This window comes from Larimichthys crocea, chromosome XXI (assembly GCF_000972845.2).
Source record: "Larimichthys crocea isolate SSNF chromosome XXI, L_crocea_2.0, whole genome shotgun sequence".
NCBI classification, from domain to species: Eukaryota; Metazoa; Chordata; class Actinopteri; family Sciaenidae; genus Larimichthys; species Larimichthys crocea.
In genome coordinates, this window is record NC_040031.1 from 11,491,826 (window position 1) to 11,505,629 (window position 13,804).

The 13,804-nt window shown below is 40.8% G+C and overlaps 2 protein-coding genes across 4 annotated transcripts; both read left to right on the plus strand.

Moving 5' to 3' along the window:
* The first annotated feature begins 1,335 nt into the window (after positions 1-1,335).
* On the plus strand, positions 1,336-7,408 carry yars2 (tyrosyl-tRNA synthetase 2, mitochondrial). 3 transcript variants are annotated; one of them, XR_003461389.1, is made up of 6 exons: positions 1,336-2,384; positions 3,946-4,113; positions 4,255-4,410; positions 4,530-4,700; positions 6,125-6,637; positions 6,728-7,408. XR_003461389.1 is itself a non-coding variant. In XM_010733428.3 (5 exons), exons 1-5 carry the CDS (start codon positions 1,621-1,623, stop codon positions 6,282-6,284), a joined length of 1,419 nt encoding a protein of 472 aa, XP_010731730.3. In that variant the 5' UTR covers positions 1,336-1,620; the 3' UTR covers positions 6,285-7,408. The 3 variants fall into 3 exon arrangements, 1 of the variants encoding a protein (XP_010731730.3); XR_003461390.1 differs by having other exon boundaries at positions 7,062-7,408; XM_010733428.3 differs by having other exon boundaries at positions 6,125-7,408.
* Positions 7,409-8,181: 773 nt separating this feature from the next.
* On the plus strand, positions 8,182-12,228 carry cdkn1bb (cyclin dependent kinase inhibitor 1Bb). The gene is made up of 3 exons (XM_019265798.2): positions 8,182-9,123; positions 9,212-9,349; positions 10,612-12,228. The coding sequence occupies exons 1-2, from the start codon at positions 8,646-8,648 to the stop codon at positions 9,334-9,336; spliced, it is 603 nt and encodes a 200-aa protein (XP_019121343.1). The 5' UTR covers positions 8,182-8,645; the 3' UTR covers positions 9,337-9,349; positions 10,612-12,228.
* The last annotated feature ends 1,576 nt before the right edge of the window (positions 12,229-13,804 follow it).

The following is a 13,804-nucleotide window of genomic DNA, read 5'->3' on the forward strand; positions in this document are numbered from 1 at the left end:
AACTCATCCTGGTGGAAAGACTTTAAACCCAAAGATAAAACCACAGATACTACACGTCCAGAATAAGTCAAAGAGAATGTTTTTACTCATGCAGCATATTCTAGTCTGGAGACACAGATGTCTGTTTACGCAGACTGGACCGTCAACGGCAAGCTATCTATTATCTTATCTGTCTAAGAAGGCAGCAACAGGTCTCTTCGACCCTGGACACCACAGTGTTGAGATAGACTGGTACCTGCTGTTCCCAACCAAAGCCAAACAACTAATACTGCTGAGGACCTCAAGGCCCACATGTGACCTCGTGTAACCTAAGGATAGAAAATTCCATAACACGGACAGGTGGAAATATAAAATATCAAAATATCTAGTTATCTTTAGGCTGTAACTCTGGGTTGTCATGGACCTGATGCAAGTTGCAACTAGTATATATTGCACATACTGAATTTCCCTTCATTGTCTCTATACAGTAATGAAGGAATGGAAAAAGCTACCTGTGTACGGTTTGTGGAAGTTTGTATTAAATACGCCTATCATTTGTAAAAGTTAGAGGAGGGTCAGCGCTGTCGCCTCATGACAAGAAGGTAAATTGCTCGTATGTGTGAATCTGAGTGTGAACGCTTGTTTTTCTACGTGTCAGCCCCTGTGATGAAGTGCCGACTTGTCCAGGGTGTTACCCCGGCCTCCCACAAGCCTGATAACGATGGAAGCAGTTAGAGAAAATAGATGGATAGATGCAAGTTAAAAGATCAGCTGAACGTGAAATAAATAAAGCCCCGTCTTATTACCTAATCTTAAAGTCATGTTTAATGAAAGGGCTTTAAAATCTTGATTTAAGTGAATATTGTGCTGACAAGTTATGGGTATATTTTAAAAAGGTCGAATAGAATAGATCTTTATTGTCATTGTCACAGGTACAACGAGATTGAAAGTGCTTCTAGTCAGTCAGTGCAACATAAATAAAAATCCTAGCATTAAAATGACTAGTGAGTGTTAAAATAACTAGAATAAATAAGAATAAAGATGCCTGAGACATTAAAATGTACTAAAATAAATAAAATGAAACATATGCTAAAATCAAAATAAATACTAAATATGCTATAAGGAGCATACACATTAAAATACATTAAAACAAACAAAAAGGTATACACATTACAGAGAGAAGGTGATGTATGTGGCTCGAAAAATGAGTTTAAATGTTGGTATCAGAATTAAGAGTTGGTATTAAATGCAAACCTGAACAAAAGAGAAACACTTGTGCTAGAAACCAGTGTTTGCTTTGAAAATAATATTACCAATGCTGCCATATGTACAGGACATACACGTTTAAAGATTCCTGTGGCAAATCTAAAAAGATATTCACAGTGCAGATCTAAGTATATAAACAGTGTGATGTATTAAAAATAAAAAAAAATGTGTACAGTGACTGTACTAGTGCAATTTGGTATCAGCAAGTTTTCAAAGTTTCTCAGTTATGGCTCATTTTTGCCACCAAGTGGATAAATCCAGCCATGCGCATGACGCGGACCTGCTCCTCCGTTGCACCAGGGTGCGCTCTGCGCCTCACAGACCATCCAGGAGTCCCAGCTCCACCTCCTCGGTGTTCTTGTCACATTGTCCATCATGGCTGCGTCCATGGTGAGGATATGCCGTTATTTATCGCGGCATGGAGCCTGTATTCTCACATCCAGGTCTAACTTCCACTCTTCCTCTCCGGCTCTTAACGCGCTGCTCTCCTCTCTGCACAAACGCGGCGTTTTGAAGGAATCTTTCCCGCAGGACGCAGCGCAGGACCAGCTCCCTCGGTTGCTCCAGTCCGGTGCTCAGACTGTATACTGCGGCTTTGACCCCACGGCCGACAGCCTCCATGTGGGTAACTTGCTCGCCATCGTCGGCCTGCTACACTTCCGAGACGCCGGGCATCATGTCCTCGCAGTGCTCGGTGGGGCCACGGCGCAGATCGGAGACCCGAGCGGGAAGACGAGCGAGAGGGAGCGGTTGTCCGGGGACGCCGTGGAGGCGAACACCCGCAGCATCAGGGAGAGCATCCAGAGGATTTTCACCAACCACGAAGTGCACTTTCACGACAGCTCCAGGAAGCTGGGCACGGTGACCGTCCTAAACAACCTGAGCTGGTACAAGGACCGGAACGTGGTGGGGTTTCTGTCGGATGCCGGGAGGCACTTCAGGATGGGCACCATGCTGAGCCGGCACAGCGTGCAGTCCAGGCTGAAGAGCGCAGACGGTATGAGCCTGACTGAGTTCACCTACCAGGTGTTCCAAGCCTATGACTTCCACCACCTCAACCAAATATACGGCTGCAAGATCCAGCTCGGGGGCTCCGACCAGCTGGGCAACCTGATGACTGGCCATGAGTTCATTCACAAGTAAATCCATCATACTGCACTGCACCACCCCCTGTAATAAACTTACAACTCGTCTTCATGAGGGAGGTAGCAGGTCAGCAGTATACTGCATCATCTGAAAGCTGAAGATTATTATGAGATCAGTTTTTTTAGTCATACATTTATAATAAACATCTGGATGAAGTATATGATAGAAAGAAAGAAAGAAAGAAAGAAAGAAAGAAAGAAAGAAACTGGCCTGTAAGATAAATTAAATTAAAAGCCTGTGCAAAGAAATTAAACATTTGCAGATAAATTAAACCTGTGCTAAGATCTTTACCAATAGAAAACTATATAAAAAGTCAAATAAATAGAGTTTTTAATACAGAAATAAGAACTAGAACTACAAATAGGGATATAAAAAACTGTATAATTAAATTAGGCTGTAGACAATGACTGACAGTAACGACATTTAGCAGAGAAAATGGAACATCCAAATAAGTCCCATAGGTCTCATAAGTTATTGGACCAGTTTGGAGTTAGTACCATTTGGTGCAAATGTCATTTTCTTTTCCTCAGTTAAATGTATTAGTCACACGTCATTTTCTGTATTATTACCACTATTAACCCCCCACGACCTACGTCAAGGTTGTGGGGAGGCTGCAGGCTATCCCAGCTGTGTTTGGGTGAGAGGCAAGACTGTGGGAGGAAGCCCAGAAAGAGCCAAGAATCCAGCCTGACATTGAGAGAACATGTGAACTCCTAACCACTGCGCCACCGTGCCGCCCACATATAATCATAAAACAACAACTCTAGTGAAACGTACTCCTGTGAGCTATTATACAGGCTTACTGGAACTAAATAAGTAAAGTCAGCATGGATATGACTGAGCTCATTGAATCCACAAGAGTCTTTCTAGTCACACCAATTTATGTAATTCCAGCACTGTTTAGAAACCTCATGGACCCCAGTATGCAGAAAGACCCAATTTAGACTAAAAGTGGGAATGTTTGTAAAGGGGAGACTCGTGGGTATCCATAAACCCCATTTTTATTCAGATATCTTGAGGTGAAAGGTCAAGTTGCCATGGCAGTTTTTCTATCGCCGAACTGTTGAGCCTCCTTTGCAAAGCAGCTGGAGTGACATGGTTGGTTCGTCTTAGGTCTTCTAGTTTCGTAAGATACCAGTGTTAAAACCTGAGCCTGCTACAGCCGGACGGTTATTGTCACGGTCACATCTCTTATGCATGTTGAGAGACCATTGTTCTGCAAAATTCTGCTAATGCATCATTGAGCTTTTGGTAGTTGTATACACACCAGGAGATCTAAAGGTCTTGTGTGAGGAGCTACTGTTCAATTTTACATACTTCGTACCTAAAAAGCAGCTATTCAACATTGACTCTTGAACTGATTCCTGACTAATTCTAGCCGCCAAGTTGACTTAACATCACGAAAACCACCCAAACCTTCAGAAAAGCTTACTTATTTTTGTAGGAAGCATGCAAAAAGGCTCCAGCATTGTGAACCATTCCGCTCACAAGTTTCGAAAGGCCTCCTACCAGACAGTGTAAGACTAATTGAACAAATCCTGTTTTCATCTGCAGAGTCAGCGGTGAGGAGGTGTACGGCCTGACCATCCCGCTGGTGACCAGCTCTGTCGGGGACAAACTGGGGAAGACGGCAGGCAACGCAGTGTGGCTCAACAGGGACAAGACGTCTCCCTTTGAACTGTACCAGTTCTTTCTCAGGCAGCCTGATGCCAGCGTGGAAGGGTGGGTGAAGATCAGTTGTATTGGTCGTAAAGATAATGGCACTAAAAACCCTAATCTGGCTGGTTGAGGTAGAATTTAATACACCGTAAATGTAGCGCACTGTAATAGGAGGCTGAAGTATATTGTGTGTTGTTATCGCAGGTACCTGAAGCTGTTCACCTTTCTGCCTCTGGCGGAGGTGGAGAGGCTGATGGAGCAACAGAGAGAGGATCCAGGTAAACGCCTCGCCCATAAACGACTGGCAGCAGAGGTGACGAAACTGGTTCATGGGAAGGAAGGCCTCGAGAGCGCAAAGAGGTCCGAGCACGCTGCATGCTACTCACACGTTTATGCACGATATTCCTTGGTTGGGGAATAAATAAGTGCATCTGCAGAGAAGAAACGTCATACTTAAATTCATATTCATGTCACTGCAGATGTACCAGCGCGCTTTACCATAGCAGCGTGCAGGCTTTGGAGGAGATGAGTGACGAGGAGCTTCAGGAGCTTTTCAGGGAGGCCCCCTTCCATGAGGTGCTGTTGGAGCCGGGAACCTCTGTGATAGACACCTGCCGCATGGTCAACGCCATCCCAGAGGGACCCAAAGGGTAGGTACTCCCACCCTGTCCTTAAGTCTGCTCCAGGCACCCGTTTTTCTGGGTTTCCCATAGAACACCGTTTCCCATCTGCCACTAGGGGTCGCCAAAGCTTCACAGGGGGGCATGAGAAGGAGAAAGTTTAGATTATTATTTAAGGACACTCACAGGATATTCGAAGATCCTTCACTCTCTGCTGAACAGCTTCATCCTATGTTAGAAAAGTAACAATTAAAGAACTCATAGAACAGTAAGTGTCACAGGGAAAGAAAAGGTGAATTTAAAAGTCTAAAACGAACCCTATTAAGAAAAAAATCAAATATTACGTAATAGAGAAAGAATTATATTTAAAAAATCTTTAAAATATCAGCAAACTAATATTTACAGGAAACATTGTGCATTTTTTCTTTTACTGTTTTGGTTCATTGTGCAGTTTATCACATCTGTACTGTTACTGTTCATTAAATTTAATATATAATATCTTTAAAAAATAGATGTCACTTCATCAGCAGTTTCCAGTTTACTCAGAGCCAGCATCCCCTCCAACAACTGTATTCCAATCATTTTAATATCATATTTTCTCTTTGACCTTTAGTAGCATCAAGCCCCACATATCTTCTTTCAGTCGCTGCTTGTTCAGAAGAGAGAGTCTCCAAAGAAAACTGCTGACAAAATGGTCTCTGCTTTATGAACCGTGGTTGAGTCGACGTGTCTGGAAACAGATGTTGCTGTTTCACCTAAATTGTATCGGAGCGGCAGCACAAATCTTAACATCTGGACAGAAAGCAAAATTGCAATTTATATGACAGCTTGTTGTTTTTTTGCAGTTTGGATGAACTCTCTTCAGAACATATCCAAAATCTGCCTCATGTTATCTTTATTGTTACATACTACCTTTTTATTGATTAATTAGTCATAATTATTTTACTTTCTTCTATAAAATGTCATAACAATTTTCTAAAATTCCCTTCACAAAGTTTCAAGATCCTGTCATTTCCAAAGAGCTTGCTTTGACTGGCCAGCAGTCCAACAAACCATGTTCAGTTTCCAGGGATAGCAAACAGAACAGCAGCAAATCCTTACACAAGAAGCTGGAACCAGTTTGGCATTTTTCCTTGATAAATGTCTCTAATGATTAATCGACCGGCCCAGATTATTGGCAATTCATCCTCTGTCTGTTGATTTAATCATGCCGTGTGACAAATTAAGAGTCTGCAGATGTTCATATACTGAGTCAGGGCCAGTCGATAAAGAGATAATTAGTTGCCATGACGTGTTGATGCATTGCAGTCTTGATATAGGTTGGAATTTCTATCATTTTATATTCATAGTTGAGGTAAATTGTTGGCTTCATAATACAAAATGTGGACACTTTATCACGTTTACAAGTAGAGGAAGCCTGACTGATCAACTCTTAAAATGTCTTATCTGTGCAGGTATCGAATGGTTTCGGAGGGCGCGGTGTGGATCAACCACAAGCGGGCAGACAAACCGGATCAGGTGCTGATCCCCAAACTCCACATCCTGTCAAATGGACTTACCTTGTTAAGAGTGGGCAAGAAAAACTTCTACATCATCAGGTGGCTCGGTCTCTGAGGCCGTCTGCCGCTCACACGGGACCGCTTTATTTGACCTATAGATGGACTGACAGGAAAGGTAAGGCGACTACACCTCTGCAGGGTCAATGAGGAGACATGGATGCAGTGATATTTTGGGACATACTTTGGACAACCTTTGATTGTTCTATAAATATGTATATGTACATATGTGAAGTTTATCTAAAGCTATGGTATTAAAAAATCATTTGATATAAAGCCTGTCGCCTGCTGACTTTGTCCCGCCGCAGATCTTGCAAAGTGAACACTAGGGAGCAGCATTGTCCCAGTCATAATGGTGGCGCTGCTGCACACACACACAGCTGCACCACGTACCCTGCTGTGACCCCATAGGTAAATAATTGCTCACATTAAAATAAAAAATTGCAATGTTTCTGGCAAACAAGTTATGGTTCTATTTTAAGCCAATCATGTTTCTTTCAGTATGATGTTCAAACATGAGGACAACAGCTGTCTCAGTGTGACCGGTGCTGCCTTCTTAGTGGTGGAAGGTGTAAAGTGTATCAGAAAGAAAAGAACAAGAGTTTAGTTCAACTCTAAAATGAACTCATCTTGTTTGTAGATTGTTTTTTAGATGCCATATTTTTTTGTATTTCCATTTGTGGAATATTTTTCAATCCTGGCATTAGATTTTCTCACGAGGTACCAAGTTTTCACTCGGGTGTAAATAACTATTTTTCAACTTGGAGCAAGCAGCACGTATGTTGTTCTTTGTCTTTCCTTTTTGATTCTTCTTTTTTTTTTTTTGTATTTACAGACTTCTGAATTTGGAGGTTGCTTTTCTAGTCCAACTTCCATCTGCTCTTCTCTTTTTCTCCTGGGGCCCAGTGGAGATGAGGACAGGGGTCTGGTTGTGTGCTGACCTTGACTTACCCCGCTCAGCTCCAGAGAACCGCTTTGGAAATGAGATGTGATAAAGATGAACATTAGACCAGTTTTCTTTTATTATCATTTTTGTTGGTTAGTCTTGACATTGGTTGGGGTGGGGGGGTGTACCTACTTTAGCAGAGGGCCCACACCTTGAAGTCTATGTGCACTCAGAAATGTCATCTCTTTTTTAAGGTGGTATGTTTATCTGTAATTCATTTTTTGGAAGAATCTGCTTTTTGCTACAACTTGTTTTTTTTTCCAAAACCTGACCAACGATTATTTCGGGCAGCTGTTTGATTTTTGTCATACAAATATGTATTTTTTTTAATTAATTTAAGCCTTTAATATATTTTGCCATTTAAAAAAAAAAAAAAAAAGGCAATTAGGCTGTTTAAATGAAAAACAAAGAATTGTGATGTCCCACACTTCCACCCTTACATTTAGTCTTTTGTCTCTCTGCTATTAGGATGCATTTAAAAAAAAAAAAATTGCATTACACATGCCTACTAATGCATATTTTAATATTGTTATTATTGTTTTTTTCTTCCAACAGTTTTCATCACTAACTTAAACATACTATTTTGTAAGTTTGGTACCAAAAATTAGAGTAAAAGTAAAAAAAAAAAAAAGTGAAGAATTGTCTATTTGACAAAAAAAAATACAAAACAAATACTAGGTTGATTTAAACTGTTTTTTTTTTTTTTTTTGAGACATGCAAACAGTTCAACTGCATTTTCATTTTTTTTTTTTTTTTTCTATTTTAAGTGTTGAGAAGACGTGCTGGATGCTTTTTTTTTTTTTTTTTTTTTTTTACACAAACCTGCTTCAACTTAACCCCCCCCCTCTACCGGTCCACCTTAAGAGAGTGGGCGGGCTTTAATCACTTTTAACCAATGAGCGTCCTCTTTCGCATTTAAATAGCTCCGTGTGTCAATCTTTTTTTTTTTTTTCCTCCTCCTCTCTTTCCCCCCCCACCTCCTCCTCCTCCCCTCCCTCCCTCCTCCACCTCCTCCTCCTCCCCAAGTCAAGCTCCACTCTCAATCCCAAGTAAATCTTCAATCGCCATATTGGGTCTGAGAAGGTTTGTCTGCACTTTTTCTCTCAGCGCGGACGAACATTTTTTGACAGAGCTCGCGCTCTCTCTCTCGCTCTGTCGGTTCCCCCCTCGTGCACTTTTTTTTTTTTTTTTTTTTTGTGTGTGTGTGTGTGTTTTTTTTTTTTTTTTTTTGATGCCCTCGCGGAGACAACCCGGAGCCTGACGACACCGCGGCCGTTACCGTCTCCAGCTCGACGTATGCATGGCATAACGCGTTTTTACGCTTGTTTTGGATCTTGCTCGGCGACAAGGAGATACCCGTTTGTTTTTTCTTTCTTTTTATTCTCGTGAAAAGGAAAAATAAAAAAAAAACCTGGACGCTCCGGGCGCTGTTTCTGTTTTTGAGAAAATAAATTCTCCACCGGGGTGGGAAAAATGTCAGATGTTCGGTTATCAAACGGGAGCCCGACGCTGGAGCGCACGGACCAGCAGCGGGTGTCCGATCACCCGAAACCGTCCGCCTGCAGGAGCCTGTTCGGCTCGGTGGATCACGAAGAGTTAAACAGGGATTTAAAGGGACATTTGCGGGAGATGGAAGAGGCTGCCTCCGCCAAGTGGGGCTTCGACTTCGCCAATCACAAGCCGCTGTCCAACGGGAGGCTCGAGTGGGAATTAGTGGATTGCAGAGACGTGCCGGATTTCTACAACGGGCAAACGCGCAGGGGGGAGAACAAGAAGAAGCAGATGAAGCAGAAGAAGAAGGGCGTCTGCTCTGCTGGGAATAACAATGTGGATCTAAACGGGAATCATAGCTGTGTGGTGGTGACACCGAGCGAAGACAGCGGCAGGTCTGACGCGCAGATGGAGTGCACGGAGCAGTGCACCGGGCTGAGGAAAAGACCTGCATGCCACGGTACCGAGACCTGCATCCGTGCACAGTGAAATATGAATTATGCACATGCAGGACAAACCTTTTTTTAACTTTTTTGTGCTTTTTGCAGACACCTCGGCTCAGACTAAGAGGTCACACACCAGCAGCAGCAGCTCAGATGAGGTTAGTTGTCCGAACCTGAACCACTCTGCAGAACACACACCCAGAAAGACGAGTCCCAAGAGGCAGACGTGAGGACGAGACAACGGTAAGTCCATTTTTAAATTTATATATATTTATTTTTTCATCACAGGGTTCAAACACACAGCCTGTCTTCTCTTCTCCTTTATCTTTATTATTATTATTATTATTATTTAATTAGAATATGATGAGGTGCAGCTCAGGTCAGGCTCGTGCAGCTGTGACAAACAAAACACTCCGCGTGCGTGTGCGTGCGTGCGCTTCAAAGGCGTTGTCAGCCCTGTCCTCATTCATTTAAACACTGCTCGTAGTAATAGCGTGAGTCAAAGTGTCTGCTGCAGCTGGGAGACTTCAACCCAGAGCTTCCACTCTGTGTGTGTGTGTGTGTGGATCCACTTGTGATCGATCCACGAGAGTGAAAACACGAGAAGCGTGGCTGCTGCGCATTTACACCTTTTTTTTTTTCTTACTACAACCCGAGGCTGCCTGAGCCTGAGCCTGAGTTTCCGACTAAACTGTAAACAACAAGTGTGCTGAACAACAGTGTAGTAGTAACACGTCAGCAGCCACTGCCCTCAGAGCAGAGCAGGGACGGGAAGGGGTTGGTCTCTCTCTAACACTCTAACACACTCTCTCTCTCTCTCTCTGTCTCTGAGTGTGTGTGTGTGAGTGCTGCACACACTTTGCACACTAATGTTACAACACACACACACACATCTGTCTCAGTGTGTGTGCAGAGAAGAGCCGTGCAGGTCTTGAAATCAAGTGTGCTAGAGTTGGAGAGGAGAGAGAGAGAAAGTAGGCATGAAATGTGCATTGTCGTGGCAGGATGTGAACTGTCAAGGCTGCAAGTGAAGGAGACCTGTGTTTGTTTTTTTTTAGTGTATAGTTATAATAAGGCACTCACTTATATGTAGGAGAGTCTCAGTGAGGATAGGACTCTAAATTCTGTTTACATGTCTGATTGTAGTTGTTCCTTTCAAAATAAAATCCCATTTTTCAGTAGAACATTCAGCACCAGGCACCGATCTTAAAAAAAATCACACCTGCTGCTTTTTTTTACACCTGTAATATTTTTGCACATGAGTCACGTGATTGCATCAGGCCCCCCGGTGCTTAGTCATATCGGTTTTCGTGTCTGCATGTTTCGCACCCATCCCCTTTTTTCTGGATGCCACTTTTTAAGTTTTATCCACCTCAGAGTGCACACAGGCTGCAAAAACTGTGCCCAAATGTCCTGTCTGTCTGTCAAATGAATGCATTGCAATCTCAGTGACCATGCAGACTCTTATTTACTTTCTCCTTTTTCTTTTTCTTTTCTTCCCACAGAGCCGAAGATGTATCCCCCACCCCCATCCCACCCCCCCCTTTTTCTTTTTGTACGTGGGGAAACCTCAGTGTTAGCCGAATATATTTTCTTTTTTTTTTTTTTTTTTTTTGGAAGAGGAACTACACAGCATCAGAAACATATCAGCTCTCCTGAAGACGGGGGAGGACGCTGTTGAAGCACTGAATAGAAACACTAAAGTTTGTGGCACTCAATTTAAAAAAAAAAAAAAAAAAGTTAAAAAAAAAAAAGTTACTGCCTCTAAAAGCAGTCGATGTAGCAGTGTGCAATTAGGTTTGATTTCCTTTTTTGCTCCTTCTTTTCTTTCTTTTTTTTTTTTTTTACTACCTGTGTGTAAATAAATATACATATTATTATATTATTATTTCTCTCCATATGTAGCACATAAGAAAAACATTATGATTTGAACACAGATCCTTTTATGTAAAAAGGTGTGACTTTTTGATTTGACTTGAAGAATTTGCAGTGTAGTTTGATACATGTTTTCCAAAATGCTGTTTTCTGTTTGTTGTTTATTCTGTTTTTTTCTGAAAAAAGGCAGTGTGACTCTTTGACAAAGTCCCTAATTGCTACATTTTTTTAAAAACACACACACACACAGACAAAAAAATAAAATAATCATGGCTTCTTATAGTTTCTTAACAGTGTATCTTCACTCCGTCATCTTCCTAACTCAGCAGTGAAGAACGGTACAAATGTAGCTCATCTGTTTAGTTTTTTTATTATTATTATTTTTCCTTCCTCTGGTCATTTCAGTGTCACCAAGTGCAGGTTCTCTAAGAAGATCTATTTCCCCAGGAAATCAACACAGGAAAAAAAAAAAAGTAATATTTCTGGTCGGACTTCCTTTTTTATACCACCCGATATTTATTTTTGTGATAGGTGCGGTTGGCATCAGTCGAATCCTGGAATATGATCTGTTTTTTATTTCTCAAGTTCTCCTGCACACTTCAGCCACATTGTTAATGGTGTTTTTTTAATTTGTCATATTTTTTTTTTCCCTCTGGAGTTGTGAGGTACTCAGATATTGAAGGACAAAGACCATACAAACTGCACAGGTTGTGTAAAAAGTCATCCTCTCTTTGACTGTGTTATTCCTTTTCGGTTTCATCTTTTCAGACAGAGAGGAGGTTTTTCTGAAATATTCAAAAAGAAAAAAAAAACAAATAAAAAGGTTGAATGTCCTACAATACCAAATACATGGTTGCTTCAAAAGTATGGTTGCTGGCACCGCCTGTGCTCCTTAATTGACTTCACATCGTATTACTTTGTGATAACCTTTTGAGTTAAATTTCCATGTTATGTTTTTGTATTTTTTTTTTTTCCTTTCACCGATGTTGTTAGCCTGCTGAGGATGCAAATGTGAGCATCTAAAAGCTTCCCTTTATTTGCCTAAAGTGTAGGTTATATTCAAAGAGACCAGTGTACACCTGGATGGAGAGAAGAGAGAAAGAGAGAGAGAGAGAGAAAAACCAGCTTGTCTCAGAAATGCAGTCACCATGCCTGTGTATTTGTGTAAATCTTTGCAATGTACCTATGTACATAATTTTGTAAAAACACTGAGAAATTATACTAACTTATTTATGTCAAGCTTTTTTTTTTTTGTAGAATAAAAAAAATGGGTTTTTTTGATTACGGTTATCCAAAGTGGCATTTACTTTATTATAATTGTCTTATTTTGTAAAAGCATATTTTTGGTAGTTTTTTTTTTTATTTTATTTTTATTTTTTTTTCTTATCAATAAGGTTGCAAACTGAGCCTGATAAAATATTTGATGTGCATTTTGTAATGTGTGTTATAAAATGTGTTGCAATCAATTAAAAGAGAAAATTAAATCTATCTGACTTGTGGTTTGCTTTTTTTTTTTTACACTTGGTGTAAATTCACCATAACACACACACACACACACACACTCCCTCTCCCTGATTAATTTAAATCTTATTTGCAAAAGCTAACTCTAAGAAAACACCAGCTGGAAAAAAAATAGCATTAAATTTAACTATTAATATTTAAGTCCCAAACACATCTTTGGATGTGCAGAGCATTTGCAGCAGCTGTAGGATGTTAGTGACACTCCCAATATGAATCCACCAGCGTTTTTGAGCTGGCTGATGATTGACACTTTGGTCCTCCAATGAAAAGGAGAGTGAGGAAAGCAGACCACTTGTTGTAGCCAGTAACATTCAGTAAGTTATCATGGGAATGGCTCTCATGGAAAAAAAGAAATGTAAGTGTAAAAAATACGATCTTTGACTGCAAGGTAAAATACTGCAAGATGAATATTTATATATTTTTTTACTCTTTCTTTGGTCTCAGTAGCATCTGTATTTCTGTGTTTGTGTGTGAGTGAGTGTGTGTGTGTGTGTGTGTGTGTGTGAGTGTGTGTGTGTGTAAGCAAGGGAGTGTGTGAGAATGAGAATGTTTTCACTTATGACTCTTGTGTGTTTTAAATTATATTGTCATCTTAAATTGTTCCAGCCACTAACTTACATTTATTTTAAGTTATTGAAGATTTATTTATTTATTTATTTTATGATTATAGTTTTTCTTTGAGTACAAGCCTAGTGGTGAAATTTCATCACACTCAGAGGTCTTGTTTAATTCTAAAATTTGTGATTCTAAATAAATAAATTGAATATATCCATCAAATTATATTTGAAATATCTGTATATGAATATTGGTTTATTTCTTTTATTTAGTTATAAACGTTATAAAACTTCAAAGAAAATGTTTCTAATAGACACACGGCCTCATTTAGCTACTTCAAAATAAAAGCACGCTTGCTCAAATGGAACTTTTATTGTTGTTTTCATTTCTATTTTCTTGTGCATAAAAATTTTCCCATCATTGTGAATGATGTATGCCAACAGCGGAGCCTTAATCCGCGTCTAGACGCCCTTTGACCCGTAGTAACTTCACTGCACATGTCTCGGCCTCCGTCATAGTACATCTTTTGCTGTGAAACCCAAATGAATGCTTTCACTGCATAGCATCCTCCTGCTTCCTCCTTGTGCCACAGATACAGGAAGACACCTGCAGCAGCTCTTTAAAGCTGCTTGGGGTGAGGCCTATGTGTGTGTGTGTGAGGGGAGAAGGGGGGAGGTGGGTCCGGTCCTGAAGTGTGCAGGTGGGTAACCTCAGCTCAGCCGTCCACCCCCACTCTGAGCCCGACCC

Bases quoted from the DNA above. Each gene is read 5' to 3' on its own strand.
- cdkn1bb (XM_019265798.2), top strand. From the start codon at position 8,646: ATGTCAGATGTTCGGTTATCAAACGGGAGCCCGACGCTGGAGCGCACG. The intron at 9,124-9,211 runs GTACCGAGACCT...TGCTTTTTGCAG, and splicing joins GAAAAGACCTGCATGCCACG to ACACCTCGGCTCAGACTAAG.
- yars2 (XM_010733428.3), top strand. From the start codon at position 1,621: ATGGCTGCGTCCATGGTGAGGATATGCCGTTATTTATCGCGGCATGGA. The intron at 2,385-3,945 runs GTAAATCCATCA...TTTCATCTGCAG, and splicing joins GGCCATGAGTTCATTCACAA to AGTCAGCGGTGAGGAGGTGT. The intron at 4,114-4,254 runs GTGGGTGAAGAT...TTGTTATCGCAG, and splicing joins CCTGATGCCAGCGTGGAAGG to GTACCTGAAGCTGTTCACCT.